This window comes from Lissotriton helveticus, chromosome 12 (assembly GCF_964261635.1).
Source record: "Lissotriton helveticus chromosome 12, aLisHel1.1, whole genome shotgun sequence".
Taxonomy (NCBI): domain Eukaryota; kingdom Metazoa; phylum Chordata; class Amphibia; order Caudata; family Salamandridae; genus Lissotriton; species Lissotriton helveticus.
Genome location: NC_136073.1, coordinates 842,101,676 through 842,121,349, shown reverse-complemented (window position 1 = coordinate 842,121,349; position 19,674 = coordinate 842,101,676). Strand labels below are relative to the sequence as shown.

Sequence of the window (19,674 nt, the reverse complement as noted above, 5' to 3'; positions counted from 1 at the left end):
ATGGGAATACCGAAAGTCTTAAGAGTTGAAGAAGCAAACCTGCAGCGGCTGACTGTTCTGGCACCTGCGGAGGAACCGACTAGTCTGCTCTGGACCCCACCACCCACCTCAATATTTAAGAAATCTGTTCCTGATCTGACGGGAAAAGGTGGCCCTTGAAAGAGGAGAACTGAATAAAGTATTTGTGCACAGAGTAGTAAAAATTCCTGTGACTGGAACATTAATTGCTTTTTTGGCAAAACCGTGATCTTCAGAGATGACCAAGAGCAGAACCATGTCCTATAGAAATCACAGCTGGGCAGATCATCCCGTAGTTAACAGCCGGCAGAAGAGAAGACCGGACCCTAAAAGAACCTACTTTTCTTTTATATTTGCTCTTTGTGGTCTTCAGCTGGCTTCGGGGAAGGGGACCACAACCAGCACTTGCATCCCCTGGATGTTAACTAAGAGGGATATACTGATCTAGTGTCAAAAATAAACTAAAACTTTCTCATGGCGAGTACCACATTGCTTTAAGGCCTTATTCCTAGCACTGCTTTTGCCAGGCACGCAAGAGGCAAAGAAGAAATACACAATTAAAATTCAAACCCGCCCAAAACACCAACACAAATCAAGGAGACAAACTTATGACCAATTAAGTGATTAAATCCCACCAAAAGCAGAACAATTTTTGTAACAGCAGCAAGAGCAGCCACCAATAAGCTGCCAGCATACCAGAGGAAGGCTAGTTGGTCTTTCAGTGTGTCAACCAGGACAAGATTAAATAGATTTACCAAAGTGACGTTACTGCTCCAAAGCTTTGTACAAGGACACGAAAATGTAAAACTGCAACTTGGTCATTCTTGTCACAGATTGAGGAATCTTTCTTTAAGCAGGGAGTCTTGATTGGAAGAGAGACTGCCTTAACATAGCTGGCAAAAATACTCAACTGGTCAACCAACAAAAGCTGGCCATGAAATCATGCACTGCGGGAAAATGGGAAAATAGCTAGACATCCGCAAATCCTTGTTTTGACAAAGAAAAAGCATGTCAACAACATTACCCACGTTGAAAATGGTTCATATGGTGATGTGGAACCACAAAGCCAGTTCTATGTTTTATTAATTAGTAGGAAATTGACATGAAGGGGGAGGTGACATATGAGATCTGGATTTTAAAAACTGTACATTGATTCTAACCAATGGACTTCCTGGTTCAAATTCCCTGAAGATGCCATCAAAAAGGTGGCACTCTAGCCATTAAAAAGGTTTGCAACTGAAATACCTAAAAACATGTGGCTCTGTCGAGCAGATGAAGAAACATAGTGGATGTGGTTTTGGGTTTTAACCTATTTGATAGAATCACTCCTATCACTTTTAAAAGGTGTACAAGGAGGGATAGCCGAAGCAGATTAGTATAAAGTAAGAAATGGTGTGTTAGAATAGTAAGACATAAATCATGAATAACACTGGATCTAACCCAAATAAAGTTGTCCTTAAAGTTTTAAATTCAAGTGATCAATAACTACAGGGTACATGTAGTGAACAGATTTATGTGGAAGACAAATTGAAGGAATGGAGAAGACATGCTTCCACCATGGCAGACACAACCTTAGATCCATCTTGGCTGTCACCTGCCTCCCCAACATTGGAGGTCGGTTATAAAAGAGACCATGAAGGAAACAACACAAGCCTGGCATCATTTCCACTTGAATGAAAATTTATCTTTTTTTAAACCAAGCCACATAACTAAATATTACGGGGCCGATTACAATCTTGCCCGGAAAGTATTCCTACTGAATCGGTCCCGAAATGCTTTCCAGACGACTCCGATCGGGGGAGTTCGACCGAGTGATTTGGATGTATCCCGATGGTTCCGGATACAATTCGGTCTGACTCCCATTGACTTCAATGGGAGCCTGTGTTCCAAACACAGACACAGGCTTCCATTGAAGAAAGGGGTGGCTGGGGAAAACCTTGCTCACTGTGGCAGACACCCCATGGTGCCGGCCACACTGTGCATGGTTGAAGTGGGGGTCTCTTGAATACCCCATGGGCCCTATTTGGAGGTCCCCTGGTGAAGAGTGGCCTGCTACAGGCCCCTAAAGACAGATTCCGGCAGGTGATTGGTTCCGGAAAAACTGATTTGAAACGGCTGGCCGAATTGGTCATCGTACTCGCTCGGAAAACGAGTCCAGAGAGCTGTACGATTCGGCTCCAAAATACTCGACCTATCCGGATGCCTTTCTGAACCGATTCGGACAGCCCTAACGCTTTCCGGGCATCGTAATTGGTAGTTGGGAAATGTGTACGATTAGGTCGGTAATAAGGGTTCTGAATTGGATTCTGCAAACCCGAATTCTATTTGAAGCCCTTCCGAACGGGATCGTAATCGGCCCATAGATGTGAGAACTGGTTACCATCTAAATATCTGTATAAACGTTAAGGAAGTATACGTGCCAGAGAGAAATCTAACACATTTTTAAATTGGCCTAACAAAAGTGTATACAATAGATAAATCTCAGGCCAGGAATTATTGCATACAAATTTTCACTGTTTTTCTACGCTCAAGGAACATGCAATTCAAAGCTTCAACGCCAGTTCAGCGATCCTGTTTTTCTCTGGTGGACTCCGAAACATATTTACATTTAATATGGGATCCAGTGTTTTGAAATGCAGGAAGTAGCTTTGAGTCCTTTGCATCTGGCGTGTCCATGATTTCCAGGTGGAATGAGCTCGTCTTCCTTTAAGCCAGGGTTTTTACCCAAATATTGAGAACATTAGAGAATAATTCTGACTGACTTCTACAAGATGCAAACTTATCAATCGGTAGAGTACATCTTTATTTTGTAAACACAGTGTGTGGTTGAGCCTCCCTAAAATCTGTCAAGTGTAAGATATACTTGCAACGAAGCCTGCACCACTACTCCCTGAAATAACTTAGTTTTCCAACAAATGTGCATAGTTTTACCAAATAAATATATATTTTTAAAAGACTCACTGCAAGGCGTTATGCTGCCTCCAAGAGACAAAGTCCAATTTAGACCATGCATTAAGGCCAGAAGCATCACTATATGGGGATAATGGATGCGTTAAACACCCATTTAGTCGCATATAAAAGCAGCTTGAATGTAAAAGTAAGTTAGAAACAGCATAAGTCTGTCGGGAACATGGAATAATTTGTCATTCTTCCCCTACGTCGTACATTGCTGCCAATTTTTATTAAACATACTATATTGGGACATCATATTTGCTCATGCGTAGGCTGAGCCATTGAGTTTCCTCCACAAGAGCTTTAAGCCCAAAATTTACAAAACGCTGATTCTTCTTGAGAACATTAAACCAGCCTCCTTGATCCACCCCAGCTCTATTCTGTAAATCGGTAAGAAAAGCATGGACAACTGGAGCAATAACCCAAAGGAGCTTTTCAAAGACTTTCCTCTGTGCAGGTAGAACTTACTGCTGTCTTACCCTGGAAATTTAAGGCGCGAGTCTAGCCTGCTCGTTGGGAAAAGCTTTTCGAGTCGAGCTATTGGTCTACTACTGTCATGCAACTCAGAGGAAGAGAAGGGAGATTACAAAGCCATCCAACATGGTTGTTACTGTCCTTAGACTCCAACATTACGTGTTCACACAGCAAACACTAGGCTCTCGCACTGTTTGCCAAGTCAACCTTCTCATGGCCCCATTTAAGCAACGCAAGGGGCCGTTGAATGTTGCTACACAGTTTAAATATTTTAGCAGAACAAAGGAAAAGCCTGTATTTTAAGAAATGTAGACTTTACACAGGAATGGGAGGGTCAAACATGCACGCTGTACAGCAAGCCTATTTTACAAAGTAAATAACGGAATGCGCAACGCAAACACTACATGAGAAATGGGACTGTGGGGTGCATGGGTAGCATAAGTGGGAAGCTCCCAACAGTGGCGCAGTCACCGCTTGATGGGGACTGCAGCTGCCCAACGGCAACATTACGGCAGATTCTCAATGTGAGAAACACAAGAGAAGAGTCCATTTGCAGGGCCATACCCTACGGCCAACACCTGCAAGGAAGAGGGGTCATCGAGAGGCAGGAACCCTGGACTGGAGTATCTAAGGCGGCATCTAAAAGTATTGGACAGTCTTCAGGAATAAATTAGAGGGAACAACCAAGCATTCATTTCACACTGCATTAAATAGACACCAGCAAGGGGGAAAGACATCTTCTTCAGAAGCAAACAGGAGTCTCCCAGGATGAAGGGTTATTTAAAAAAGAATGCCCTTACTCCACCAAACTGGCAGCCCATAGTACCGGTGGTGTCTTGCGAACCGTCGTATATTGTGTCAGGCTCAGCGATCATATGCAGAGCGAAGAAGGCCCTCAGGCTCACCTGCTCTACAAAAACACCACTTCAAGGCAGGCACTCTGTGGATACGTTTCTCCTCCACCCTGAGAGACCACCCCATCCCTTTAACCAAAGTCTCTTAAAAACATCAAATCACAAAAATAAAGCACTAATAACATCTTAATTTTCTAAAATTGTCCAGAGAATATCCTATTGTAAAGCTGGCAGGAGAGCTCACACCATTCGAGTCTCTATGGTTTCTTAGTCTTTTCAGATGGTGAAGCTTCATTGTGGGAAGTGGGGAAGGGAAGCACTCAAAAGTCCCCTATGGCTTTCTTACTACTCTACTGGAACTTCGCTGGGCTCGGTGCAGGGCTGGTAATGGGGCTTCCAGCCAAGCTGCAAGGGCCAGAGGTGAGAGAGCTGCAGGGTGAGGCACTCCGGCAGCCCTGCCGCTTCAGCATGGCCGGGTGAAAAGTGGGGTGTCGGCGGGCATGCTTCATCAGGTGGTCGCTGCGCATGAAGCGCTTCTCACAGAGCGGGCAGCCAAACTTCTTCTCCCCCGTGTGGGTACGGTGATGGCGGGCAAGCTCATCAGATCGGGCAAACTTCTTGCTGCATTCAGGCCATGTGCATGGGAAAGGCCTTTCTCCTACAAAAGGGAAAAGGAAAAAAAATAAGAAAATGTACAAAGTATTTGTTTTCATTCCAACAGATTAGATAACAATACTGCAAATTTTGCAAAACAAAGGGAAAAAAATGCAAACATAATTAATGTTTAAAATACCCATGTGACTGTAAACAATATTCATTACCACAGTATTGATTCAAATAGTGGAACAGACTGGAGCTTCATTTAAGGTTTGGTAGGCATGCTACTAAACCGAAGGGCCAGCTCAGAGTCTGCAACAGCCACACCTTAAGCTCCAAATTTACAGAACAGTTCAGCCTAGACAGCAAATGCACTTTTGGAAAAACTACAACATGCCTGCCCTGTCAAGGTGAATGGGGTGGCTGTTTTTGGTTTTCAAAAGACAACACCCCAAAATGATTGTTGTTTTACAAAACCAATGAACCAAGATCCAATACACTGGGAGTTTGCTCCCAGCCGGTCGGCACATCAGTTTTTCCCCTGCATGGCCAACTCAGACAGAAATACAGTACACTTTTGAGTAACTTTACTATGCAGTATTCACAAACTCTGACTGTAAGTTACTACAGAAAAACCTGTACTACGTTCAGCACTGCAGATGGCCAATCACTGGTACTGAAACACCCACCCATAGAAAATAATGGAGGTACATAAAACCCCCATAGGTGGTGGGATCAAATGTTCCAAAGACAGCAACGTCTAGCAGGTGATGAAAAAGCACATAGGCAAGAAGGCAACACTGGGGTATAGCCGGGAAAAGCACATTGGCAAGTGAGTGGAACAAGTACACGAGGGAAACAGCTGGGAAACACATGTACTCCCAGAGTGCTTAAACAAAAAAAGAAAAAATTAGCACGAGCATTTGAAGGACATAGTAATGCACCCATGCTCCAGGGGCGAGACAAACACAAGAAAAGGAAGAAAAGCCATACAGCTAAAATAATAATCAAATGCGTGACAAGCCCAATTCAGAAAGTCAATTTAAGATAACAATGTCTCGAAAGACAAGGCGCATGTGCAGTCTTATAAGAGGCTAAAAAAGTATTCCCTCAAAAATTAGCATTGGTAAGGATAGAATCCAGCCAAATTTACCAAGATGGTAAAGAAGCCATGCTCCAGCGGACGGAAAAACACAAGTCAGACAAGCTGGGACAGCCAAAGATATTAAATAAGCAAACAAAGTAGAGTGAGAATACATTGGATTGTAAGCCACTTTAAGTTATTGGCACGGCCACAATAGGTCTTTTGCAAAGAGACAGATTGCATTCTCTGATAGGCCCGACCTGAAAACCACTGGTAACTTGGAAGACAGGTGAAAACCTATTATTGAATCAGTGCCTTGGCCTGGCACGGTCTACTGTTACAAATAAATTAATTAAACCAAAGTAAACTTCTGCTGGTTAAGAAATAATTAAAGCATATTCAGATGCTGAAATTGCTACACAAACAAGGTAATTAAAGAAGGGAATGTACTGTACTATTGCAAAATAAATATCACCTAAAATGGGCAACTGCAACAGGAAAATCAACTCAGCTATACTGGTCTCTAGGGACTCGGTACTCATCACAGCTCCCTACTTGAACGATGATGCACTGCAGCCCTGGGTCCATGGGCAATGGAATTATGGTATTATGCAGTCACATCGTTTTTTGCATAATTATAGATGTACCACTTACCCATAGTTTACAATATGTCACAAAATGTGCTCATTTAAACAAAAAGACAAATATCATGGGCTTGATTTCGATGTTTGCGGACAAGGTTACTCCGTCACAAAAGTTATCCGCCATAAACGGATATCCCATCCGCCAAATTGCCATTTCATTATATTCTATGGAACTTGTAATACGGGGGACGGGGATCTCCGCCATGTTTGCGACGAATTATCCTATCCGCCAAGATTGCAATAAAGCCCTTTGTTTCTAGCTTAAACCAATTACAATTTTCATGTAAGTGCTGTATTTCGGGCGAGGCTGTAGAAATTAATTTACAACGGGAATTGGTCACCTTTCACTTCTTTAGGTGTCAAAGCTGTAATAACGAGTTGAGACCTTTACCCATAAAGATTTGATATATATCAAAATGACAAAAGAATGACATAATGTCACAGAATCTGCTGGTGTGTTGCACATTACTCCTGCATACACTGCACGGTGCAACCTACTCGGTCAATTTATGCCCAAAAAGATTTTATTTGCTCGGAGACACCTGTTCCAGTCCTCACCCTGGATTAGAGGCTAAGCAAAATACTCCCCCTTCAATTGATGGGGCGAAGTAATAGCTCAAGGGGAGGAGGAGTTTGGAGGGGACAAAGCAAAAAAAAATCCAGGGCAGTCCAAACAAAAAAAGAAAGGAAAAAAAACACAGGCCACATACATGCAAAAATGGCAGTGCTGAGGTGATGTGGGGTGGAAACTGGAACCGAGAGCACCAGAGTCAAACCTGTGCTCAACAAAGGAACGCTGCGCACGTGCGTGGCAGCTGGCACCGCCCCGCTGCAGCCCGCCTGCGCGAGCGGCTATAAATACCCGGGGCTCGCACGCCACCGCGCGCGCAGCGGCGACTCCCTCCGGCCTGCAGAGCCGGGGCGGGCGGAACCAGGACGGGGCTGACTGTGGAAGGGGGCCCGGGCCCGCCTCTCACCCCTGCCAGGAGTGTGCCTGGAACAAGGGCAGCAGCCCGCGTGCGTCGAAGGCGCGAGTTATGCAGTGAAGGCGACCACTCTAACAGCATAGCTGGTTGTGCTTTTAAAAGTGCGTAGGCTTGAAAAAGGGTGAGCTCTGAACGTCTCAACGGTCGGCTAGAGGCGGGAGAGAGCAGAGCCAGGCGTGGCAGAGCCCCTGAGAGATATGAGGTGCACATGACGCAACACCTGTTGTTTAGCGGTATGAGAAAGACCCTTTTATTATGAAACAGTTGAAAAGAAAAGCTGTCCTTCAGCCTTTAGTACACGAGATTTAGAAAAAAACGCTGCACTGAGTGGCATTTATTCAAAAGTGGGTGTGAGTTTTGTCTAGGCACGAGCCACACTGACGTTTCTAGAGGGGGCCAGATGGGGCCCGTGCCCCAGCTATTGGACCTGCCCCTTTTTTGTGCCCTACCAGCACAGTTGTTGAATGTGACAGGAGGCGACACAGGAAAAAAAACACACACATCTTACCAACCCCCTTTTACTGCAAAGAATTGTTTATTGCTTAAAATATCTTAATTGGGCTGTGTATGTAGGAGGACTGGGTGAAATAAATGTTATGCACGCGTAATTCGCAAAACTAGGAATTTCGTATTGTGCTTCTTATGTGAAATTACCATTACTGCGCCAGGGTGACACTTCGCGTCATGCCATTTATCTGTCATATGCAGTAAAAATGCAATGCACAGGAAGGACAGAACGTGACCGGCAGCCGTTCCCCATGCTTTTTTTTTTTGCACAATTTTTTAGTGAGAAATGTGTTTGCACATCAAAAATTGAAGCGAGTACACATTTTGAACTAAAAAGTGACGCTAAATATTTGCATTTCGCGTAATTTTGCTGAAATTTCTCCTAAATACACAAAAGCAAATTACTCAAATTTCACACTCCTCTGCATGCACATACATATATACAAAATAAATATATACATGACTGCAGAGAGCACGTACAGAGGGCCCCATACTCACTTAATATCCTATTGGAATACTTGACTGTACTCCTGCGTAAGGGCAACTGCAGGGGACTACTTGAGAGGACAGGACTAGGGACTGAGAAACTGGGTGATTTATTTGCTACCCTATATCTTGTGTGAATAACTATTTATTCAGGGCCCTTGACTGGTGGGGAGGGGGGGTTGGAGAATCTAAGACACATCTGGGATGCCATATTATCCGCCATGGGTAAGTAAGTATAAGGCCAACTCAGACTCTGTTGTGCTTTGAGAGCAGATATAAATACTCTCTTTAATACACTTAAAGGCACATAGGCAGAAGACATGGGGGTACTCAGAGGCGGATTGGGGAAAAGATGTGGAAGTGAATAAAATTAATCAATTTCTACTTCATCCACAGGGCGTACCTTGTGCCTGGCAAGATAATCCAATTCCTCCCGCTTGTCTAGGCTACATGGAACAGGCGAGGTACTAGGGGGCGGAGATGTACCACATGATTTGGGCACCAAATACAGGGCAGAAGTTATTGCCTTTCTTAATGATACCACAGATCGAAGTATAGCACTGCCCCCTACAATGTATCTGTTGGGATTATGCCCACCCTCGGCCAAGAAAACACTCCCCTCAAGGTTCATGATCCTGGCCAAACAACAAATAATGCTTACATGGAAATCAGCATGGGCCCACCGGTGGAGCGGTGGAAGAGGGTGCTTGTCTTGTGGGAAGAGTACCATAGTGTAAGTCTCTTCAGGAAGGCCAAAAAAGGCATAGGATCCCTGGAGTTTTCACAGGCTTGGGAGGGGCTGCTGGATACAATGTGGGCAGAGGATGAGATGTCACTGGGTAGCCGACCTCACAGGTAGTCGGCCACACGCCCAAGCGAATGGGCTGGAGACCTTGAGCTACGAGATGCTATCACCAACAGGGAATGAACAATAGCAGGGGAATGAACAATAGCATAGTCCCATAGCATCCTGGTCATTGTGATGCTGATAAGGGGTGGCTCCGCCACGTGGGCGGAAGAGCGTCACCCCACTGCTTTCTTGCAGTGCGAGAAAGCAGAAGGGTATGCCTTGTTGGGGCGGGTGGGTGTGCGGTCCTGCTCCAGGCAGGGGAGGAGTGGCTTGCCCACTGATGTGGGCGCGGACTGTTTACTTGGCCCCAGGGCTGACCAAACCAGACATACGCACCCTGCATTTTCTCTATGTAGGCTGCATGCAACCTTCATATAGAAAATGGCCTCCCCATAGACGCCTGTAGGGTTGGCATCCAAGCCAATCATAACGCTGCCATTGCTGCTTTGTGGTTGGCTTAGGGGAGGGAGGCTGCCTGAGAGAGGAGACGCAACGTGGGACCGGAGGAGATGTTAAGATTAATTTTTTTTTTTTTAATTAAATGATCCCCCTCCCTCCCCGCGCGACCCCCCCCCCCCCCCCCACCCCACACACACACGCACGCGAATCATGCCGGCCACGACTGACACTGTGTATTAGCACTAGAAACAACGTCAGACCTGGGATGGGTCCTAACCTATTTGTTGTCTGATCCTTGTAAGCTCGGATAGTATTAGTGTAAAAAATAAATTGCTAGCGGAGAGCATGAATCAGATTTGATAGCAGCGACTTCTGAACTGGTTATGCTACTTTGTTACATCAGCGATCCTACAATTAACTAGCAACAGTCAGGATGTGTACTGACTACCATGTTTGTATGTACCATACCTTTTGTTGGTATTCAAATTTAAATAAAACATAAAAAAAATATAAAAATATATACACATAAGTTTTAAGCGTTATATATATAAATATTTGTAGATGTCCCCACCAGTTTTATGAGTGGCCCAAAGTGTGCCACCACCCCTAATGTTCACTTCTAGGAAAGCCACTTCTGAGCCAGGCCTAGCTCACCCACCACCACCACTGGAACATGAAAGAGAAACTTAAGTTACAGGAAGGACAAAGCGGCACATTTTGTAAAATTACAACAAAAAAATGAAAACCTAGCGGTTTGTACATAGTTTTTCATTGGTATTTTAATGTTTTTTTTTCTTCTGCTGGTGAGTTAGCGCCAGAAAGCCTGAATACTCAGGATAGCGAAGCAGTGGTGCAGAAATCTCATGGGACTCAGGCTGAACATGAATGGCCTGAGTAATGTAATTTAAATCGGAAAAAGAGTTGGGTGTAAAGATAAAGAGACAGAGTAGGAGCAGTAGGACACTCAGAAGACAACGAATGAGTCTTAGAAAGGGGTGCTGAACACATGGCAGAGATGGGGACAAAAGGCACGGTACAACAAACAGGAAAGAGGATTTAACAAGGCACGAATCATGTAGGGTCGGCGAAAACAAGGCTAGCAAGGAAGTGAAAAGGGGAAGTAGTAACTACAAAGCAAAAGATCTAGTTTCAAAGAAGAAAAAATGCAAGAAACTAAATACCTTGGCTCGTGAACTACTTACAAGACGGGTGTTACCGAACAAATATAAAAAAAAATTGAAAAAGCAAGCATGAAGACAGGGTCTCACTTGAAAATATAACCAATAGCATTGGTTTCTGTCACTAAACAATATAATTCTCAATTTCAACATGACAGCTAAAACAAAAGTTTTTTGATCAATTAAATAGTCAATAAGGGTTTATGAATTTAAAAGGCATATTCTGTTACCAAAGAGGCAGTAGTCTATGAATAATCAAACAGGAAGCAACGACGAGTGCACAGCGCGCAACAAAGGGCGGATTAAGACGTGTGGATGCGGACTCCCCAGAGACTCATTAGCGATAAGCAGTAGGAAAGGGTGGGGAGCAGATAATGCGGACAGTCTGATTCCTTTACACCTCGCTTCATTACGTACCCGCCATTTTCATTTAAGCATTCGAGGCAATGCTTCACAGCTACACTGGACTTGTACAAAGGGTTTCAACAAATGGTGGATGTCCCGGCTGCACTATTTCAAGCGCATTATAGTTAGGGCTCACGGTTTTATGGTATTTATTTTTTTAACATTTCCATCTGTATTTATCCGTATTAATGATTTGGCCATTTTATCTGTATTTATCGATATTTATATTGTGTCTTGCATAAATGTGAATTTGTAATTATTTCCATATTTATTTAACTGTTCGACGCACACTCATACTTTGATGTCTGTCGTGTTTTAGCTATTTAAGCTGTCAAACATTACATAACAATACATCCACTGGTAAATACTAGCATTATACCATAATTGTATGTTGACATATGCCGTTATTTAAACACATTTCACCGTTTTTTAATTTCCTATGCTGTCTATATGCTCAGCTGCTGGCCTATCATTAATCAAAGACAGCATGGTCAGTCACTTAAAAAGAGCACAATTTTCTGTATTTATCCACTTAAAAAAATATATGCAGACAAAAAACACATTGTTTTCTGTCTGTATTAATCTGTAAAAATCTGTAAAAACGGAAAACAGGGAGCCCTAATTATAGTCTAAGGCACTTGTAATACAGGGGACAGGATATTGGCCATGTTTTGACAGATTATCCTATCTGTAAACCTATAAATAAGGCCCATAGTTTCCACTCAGCATAACAAACAAGTCACTTTGGTCACCTACAATTGTTGAGAGTGAGAAGCCCTCCATTATATGTCAAATTAACTTTTTGGATTGAATACAACTCATAATCTAGAGGTACAGTTCCAATGGAGACAAGAAATCTATCTACAGGCCTAACCTGGGCTCACCAAATTGTTGGGAAGCACCAGCAAAGCCAACAGGTCTGGCATTGGCTGCCACCTGTTTGGTTTTGTCAATGTTGTGGGTTTTGTCACGGTTTTTGCAAAGCGTTATTGTTAGGAAAGCTGCCAGGTCTTTGTCACTCTTAAAAAAAAACAAAAAAACAGAAGTAGTTAAAAGCAAAACATATGTTGGTCACACAAAAAGCACACATTGCCATGGTAGGCCCTGGCACTGAGGAAAAGTACTTTGTGTGTGAACGTGCTCCTTGTAAAAAGGCAGAATACTGCAACTCACAGTGAACTTAGTCATGGGCTGAAGTGGCTGACCCAGTGCCCTAAGCTGCACACTATAGAGTGTGGAAGAAAAATGTGATGATAGAGCCAATACCCTCAAGTTCTCTTTTGTGTACCCAGAGGGAGTAGGGCGGTGGGTGAGCAGGACCTTCATAATCCCCACCAATGCAGTGCCCCCTGTTGTATGTTAATTTGTTGTATATTAATTTGTAAAGATCTGTTTCCTGGGAGTTAAAGTGTGCATATTCAGTTGTGAAGCGCTATTTCCTGGGAGTCCAGAGGTGCAGTGATGCAGCATTAGTGGTGTACACCATCTACAGAGGGCTCCTACCTAGGCTTTAAACATTTTTAGAATTGGTCATTCTGAAAGGTTTTGTAATGTGAGCAGTTGTGTATGCAAGGGTTTCAAGGGTGCTAATGCCAGCAGGTAAAATGCACCCCTAACTCCTCCCCGCAAGACATACCGTATCAGCTGATCGTTTTAAACAGTTGTTGTTTAAGGAAACACAAATGTGGGGGTCCTGTCCTAAAACCTGCAATAGATAAGTCCTATAGGCCTGAGGCCACAGTACAGGATAAACCCATCGAAGCACATTAATATGTATAGGCAACTGTTTAACATGTATTATGTTTAAAAGAGAATTCAGATCTCGGATTTTTGTCTTGGGCACCCATTGAACGTTTCAGTCTGATCAGTGTCACGTTGAAGACTTTTGGGGCCTCGAGCTCGACATATTTTGGGAACCCCTTTACAGAACCATATTGACTGTAAACTGGATTTCCTATTTTGTGCTAGTTGAAGTTCACACAATATCCACAATTATTACAGTATTTGTTTGAATTTCAGAAACCAGATTACACAACCTGGGCCACAAAACTCCTGAAGAGGACTGTGGAGAGGTTGAGATAGCGAAATAGACTGGGGGAGAGAGAGAGAGAAAATGACCACCTTCTCCAGGGGACCCTTAGAGGTGGGGGCCCTGGCCAATTGTCCACTCTGACCAAGACTCAGAACGCCTCTGGGTCTGATGCCATGTATGAAAATAACAAAAAAAGACATGGTTTTGATGCACCGCTGAGACCTGATGCTGGGCTTTGTTGGGACACTGAGTCATTGCAGATAACTGGCACCACAACACCACACTGTTTACCACCAGATGAAAGGGGCTTGCAGGCCCCACCCAGCCATCTTTTCCAGACAGTGTGCCTACTGCCTCGGTGGCAGCATTCACAGAAACCATGTAAACATCTTCAAAGGCCAGGAAGAGCAGAGTCTTGATGCAACAATGCCCTCGCTCGTGCGTCAGTCCACGGAACAGCCTGGGCACCGAGCCACCATTTACAGAGAAAGGGTTTTCAGAAACGTAAGTGGCTTTGCATTAAAGTAAGACACAATATCCAGGGCCACTGGAATTATATCAAATTTTACTATACGCGATTAATTAAAATCATTGCATACGGTTTCACGCCCCTACACAAAAGTAAAAAAAAAAAGTTAATAAAACACCATACATGGATAAAAGATTCTTCTGACTAGCGTAGCGACAGTTAATCACAAGTATGCTTGACAACTTCGATTTAACATAAAACGTCACAGTCTCTTTAATTTTGAGCCAACCCGTAATATTATGAAAACCTACAGTTCAGGATTGTGTCTACAGGGTTAAAACAAGCAAGGACTGCTTGTCTGCATGAGCGGATGCCTTGCTAGTTAAGAGCAAAAAGAACAATTGATGGACAGAATGCAGAACAATGTCATACATTCACCCCAGTACAGAGATCTGGACCTAAATCCATATTTTTTTTGCTCACCATGCCATTCCAGTTTGGACCAAGCCATATGCAAATCAGCCTTGACCCTGCACATCAATTGTGTGTCTTTTGTTCACTAGTTAAGAGGCACTCCAAAAGCCCTCTTCCATCAGTTAAAAAGGTCCCGAGCAATTGTAGAGTTGATGAATAAAGTCATCTTTAGCAGACCCACATAAACGGCAGCTGGTTGATTCTAAGGGCCTGATTACAATCTTGGCAAACAGGGTTACTCTGTCACAATCCCGTCCACCATATTACAATTCCATCGCACCGTATAAAACTTGTAATATGGCAGACAGACTATCCGTCACGTTTGTGATGAAGTAAACCCATCCGCCAAGATTGTAATCAGGCCTAAAGTCTTGAAGCAGAGGGGTTGTGCAGAACAGAGGGCAGACATCCAAAAGGGTAGGTCATAAATCTTTCCTTTAGAAACACCCGAGTGATCAGACTCAAGGTATTTCGGTTGCTTAATAGTTTTATAGTTGTTTAGTAGCATCCAGGCATGTGATCTTTCTGATAAGGCCACCTTATCCTAAACTACTCATACCTTCTTCTCAGTACAGTTGATGGACCTTTTGGAAGCAGTGTGGGAGGTTCTTAGGTTCGGGAGTGTTTGTATTCCAAGAGTTTGTATGGCAGAGTCAAAATACGGTCTTGCCGGTACAACTGGATGTTCGCTATACCAGCTCTTGAGGGTTTGTTTAAAGGGTTGTCTGTTGACCACTTCTGCCTGTAACAAAATTTAGTGTAGGATTGCTTTCTGGCAATTGTTTCTTTAATTAGCCCAAATCCCAAAAGTATCTCGGCTTGTGATGTACTTTTGGGTAAATGGGAGAGAAATCTGAAGGTTTTTGTGGTGATTGTATCTAGTAAGGCTGTGTCTCAGCCACAAATGGCTTCACTGCCATATGTCAAAATTTTGTAAGGGTCGCCTATTTTGTGGCTGCTGCATTTTCTGCATAGTTATGGATGTGCTACATTTGCCACATAATTCACCATCTGCTGCATAATCTGAAGATTTTACCAAAACTAGCTCATATGGATCAAATGTTACTCAGAATGCAGACGTGTTACTGCGCAGTGGAAGGCCCTTCACAAAGATTGACTTGTCACCTTCTATTGCTTATTGCTGTATTTGGGTGTTAAACTGGCTGGTACTTATGAGGTGAAACCTTTGCCCAGACAGTATTAACATGTATAAAAATACTATCACAAAATGTGTTGCGTTACGGCGCATTACTGGGTTTTTCTTGCTGCATAATTCAGTCAACCCTGCCCTATAATTTGATTCTCCTCAAACGCATAATTCAGGTGTCCCTGTTCGTAGGCCCCGTACTTCAAATAGCTGTAAAGTCAGCGACTTAAAGCAACAAGCCAAAACATGGCAGACAGCAAAACATCATGATAATGACTGCAACAGTAACTAACTTAGTTTCCATAATAATCTCCCACGCAGCCTAGTAGTTGGCAACAAAACTTGCATGTTTAATTTTTAGCCAGTATCTGTGCATACTGTCTTGAAGTCAGGTGAAGCGTGTTAAGACAAAACACAATTATAGAAATCCTATTGCTAAATGGTTGTGTGGCTTTGGGCTGAGTTGTGTTGATGACCCGGTGGGGATGGGGCCTTTTCCTGCCTCTCTCTGTCCATCTAGGTACCTAACATTTACTTGTTACATTTTGCCTTGTCCTATCCTTTGGTTAGTTCAGGTTGTCCGAAAAGGTTCCTACATGTTTTTCACTTGCCAAGCTTCTTGAATCATTTGGTTTCATCTGCTATTCATATACAGATTATAATCAATTTATAATTAGATTAGAGCAAGACTCCAAAGAGACAACCAAAAGCTGCAGAAATTACCCGAAAGGGGTATCCAATTGGATGATGTCCAATTCCCTTATCCTTAATAAAGACAAAATGGAGCTTGGCCTTCACACTCACTGTCTCTTGATCCCAAGAATAGAGGCCAGATTCTTTTGGCATGGCCCCATCCCTGCTGCCAGGGCTCAAAACCTGGGTATCTGGATAGACCCTGGCCTAACTTTTTACAGAGCACATTAAAACCACTGGCTCAACGAGCTTTAAACTTCTGAGCATCATAAGGAAAATCTTGCCCTTCCACCCCCAGACTTCAAAAAAGGCCTTGTTCAGGCCCTGATCTTATTTATTTATTATCATATTATTGTAACTCTCTGAATGTAAGCCTTTTGGAGTATCTCTTGCATAAATGATAACTACTTCAGAACGCAGCAGCTAGCCTAGCATTAGGCCTAAAGAAGTCAATGCCTATCTCTGGCGGACTTCTGTAACTGCACTGCCTAACAATCCATACGAGATATCAATTTAAAGAACCATGCGTATGCCATGAGATTCTGTACAAAAAACTCCAACAGTCCTACTTCACTACTATATTTGCCGGATACATTCCATCTTGTAATCTAAGATCTTGCCAAGCCTTCTGGGTGATTGCCCCCAAGTTTAGAAGACCAGAAAGCGGGGTTGCTCTTTGTCAGTTACCACTGCTAAACTCTGAAACTCTCTCCTGTTGGATCTCCTTTCTCAATCTAACCTGGAAGCTGCCAGGAAAAATCGCACCACTTTCCTGTTCTGGAATACATTGCTTTCCATTCCTACTCTGGTGGGATCTCACTACAGTGTTCACTTGAGCTGCATCTCTGCTTACTCGGTTCCCCTCTAGCTCCAGGATACTTAATTCCAGAAGTAGCGGGTAGTGCTTAACAAATGTGATCAAAAGTCTTGGAGATATGGTAGGCTTTTCCTTGGTGGTGGCCAGTGAACTCTTCCATCCTGGTGGCTCCAGAACTCACTCCTCACAATGACTGATCTCACCTTCCCAATGACAAGTGTCCCTCCTCCACTGCATAGTCTTAATTACACTAATCATGGTCCATATTATTTTCCACAAAAGCCCCAAACAATCAGCTATGATCAAAGTACTCAGGGACTGCTTTACGTCTGCCAGGACGGGCTCACACTGCGCACCATCAGGCGACTGAGCAAAAGAAATCAAGCTTACATGTGGAGCATTTGAAATACTCATGGTGTCTTTAGGAAGAGGACTATATTTTAATACGGACTAGACAAGAAGACGTTCTGGTACCTAGTCATACGGTGTGACCTCGATGGAGCCACACAGCTGGAAGGGACTTCAGGTTACACCTCCAGGAAGCGGATGTTAGTGAGTAATATAGGCATCCACAGGTGAGAAACAAATCATCAGCTTACGAAAGGACATAGTGCCATGCAGAGGTCGCCGGGTCTGCCCAGCGCTCTTCTGAAATACTAAAGGAGGTGCCGGGCCACACCAGAATGTCCCACCAAAAATATCTTCAGGAGGGCGAGGGGGAACTCCAGTTTTGCTTTAACCTGTTGTATGCTCGTTACGGAACCGTTCCGTCACGAGCCTCGGGTGGGCTGTGCTGGTGACGGAACGGTTCCGTCACGGCCCGCTCGCCGCGCCTGCGCGGCGCGAATTCCGCGCCTGCACGGAGCATTCTGAAGAGCGGGTGGGGCCGTGACGGAACCGTTCCGTCACAAGCACAGCTCACCCGAGGGCCGTGACGGAGCAGTTCCGTCACGAGTACGGGAGCGCCGCGCGGCCCCGCCTCCCCCTTAGCGCTGCGGCAGAAAGCCGCCGCAGCGAAGGGGTTAAATGCAAGTTATTTGGAACAACATTAACATGGTTGCTGCTGAAATGGGCCACGTGAGTTAACCCACCACAGGATGACAGGGCACGATGTTGCAACCCCTAGACTTTCCTTTAACGAATCTACTGGACCAAAGAGAACCCATCGACTATCAGTAAGGAGTCTTCTATTGGGACAGACTTGGCACAGTTAGAAAAAGTAAAGCTGATCTCTTAAGAGCTGCCACGGGTAAGGAAAGTGGCAGGCTGTGGGCCCGACACAATATTTCTGCTGTCACTTTATATGAAATGATCGGTTTCTATGGTAACGAAGTATGGCATTGTTTTTGGGAGTCAGAGGAACAATGACTTCTTATGCTCCCTGTAGGGGGAGGGAGGCACGGGTGGCACTGGCAGGCTTGCCTCTACTTATGCAAATGCGGCGCATGGGAGTTTCTCAGACTCTGCAGAGAGTAATTATGTGAGACAACAAGGGGTGGAAGGAACGAGCAGAGCCCGAGGCTGCTGGAAAAGGTACAAGGATAGAGAGACTCGGTGATGCCAAGGTTTGCCAAACTGGCTCAGAGGCAGAGGAGGGAGGGGTGAGGAGGCCTGACGACTGAAAGAAAGATGGACGACCAGGGGAGATGAGGGACAGGCAGTAGCAATATGGCAAAGCAAAAGCAGCAGCAGTAAAACTGCGAGAAGAGGGGGAGTTAAAAAGAGTCAGTGATTGACTATTCTAAACATGCACTGGCAAAGCATATGGATTCCCAACCACGCTCAAACGCTGTTTGCTTGGGGTGCATGCACAAATCCCCTTGAGTACATTAAACCAAGATCCACTGGCTTTGCTGACTAGAAAAATAATGCAAAAAGGATTACTTCCTACAGGGAATAACATTTAGGAAATAAAGAAATGAATGGGACAAACACTTGATAGTTCACTTTTCCTTCAGCTGTAAAACAGGCACTCGAGCATTCCAAAGGAAGCACTGCCTAGATTCAGAATAAGAAACTAAACCTGCAATACCGAGAAGTGGAAGGGAAATACAGATTATAAAACAGCAGCAACCATAGATCAAGGAAGATCTGCGAAGCCAGACCTAAAAAGGGAGGAGATCTTAAAAGCCGGGGATGGAGACAGAGGCCAAAGTGTAAGAAAATGATGTGGTAAAGTTAGAGACCGGGATAGCAGTGAAAGGGGGATACAATGTCAGAGGGAGACTGACAGAAGAGACCAGCAGGAGCAGACAGACAGGGCTGCGGTTGTTATGTAGTCCCTCATGCAGTTCAAAGTGAAGGCGTAAGTATACACCCAAACAGCCAATAATATTAGGTGAGATAGTATTACTCCAATGGACTGAGCCAAGATGTGATTGACAGTTTCAAGGCAATGGCTGAAAGAGGCTGGTAAAGAAACAAAATGTTTGCATGAGTGGATGCGAAGCAGTCTAAGAAAGGTGCACTGTCGAAACCCTATCCCGTGACAGACCCTCCAGGATTTTGCGATTTGCCGCGAAATCGGCACTTTTGTAAAAATGCAGCAATTTTTACAAAAGTGCCCGCGAAATCACTTCTGTTAAGTGGAGGCAGCATCTGATCCACA

General features: G+C 44.1%; 1 protein-coding gene across 1 annotated transcript in view; it reads right to left on the bottom strand.

Annotated features, from left to right (window-relative positions):
* Window positions 1–1,044: 1,044 nt before the first annotated feature.
* KLF16 (KLF transcription factor 16) overlaps window positions 1,045–19,674 on the bottom strand; it is a 74,461-nt gene continuing 55,831 nt past the window's right edge. Inside the window, exon 2 of the mRNA XM_078669930.1 lies at window positions 1,045–4,956. Coding sequence (XP_078526056.1) covers window positions 4,649–4,956 — 308 coding nt within the window. The 3' untranslated portion in view covers window positions 1,045–4,648. The remainder of the gene's footprint in view (window positions 4,957–19,674) is intronic.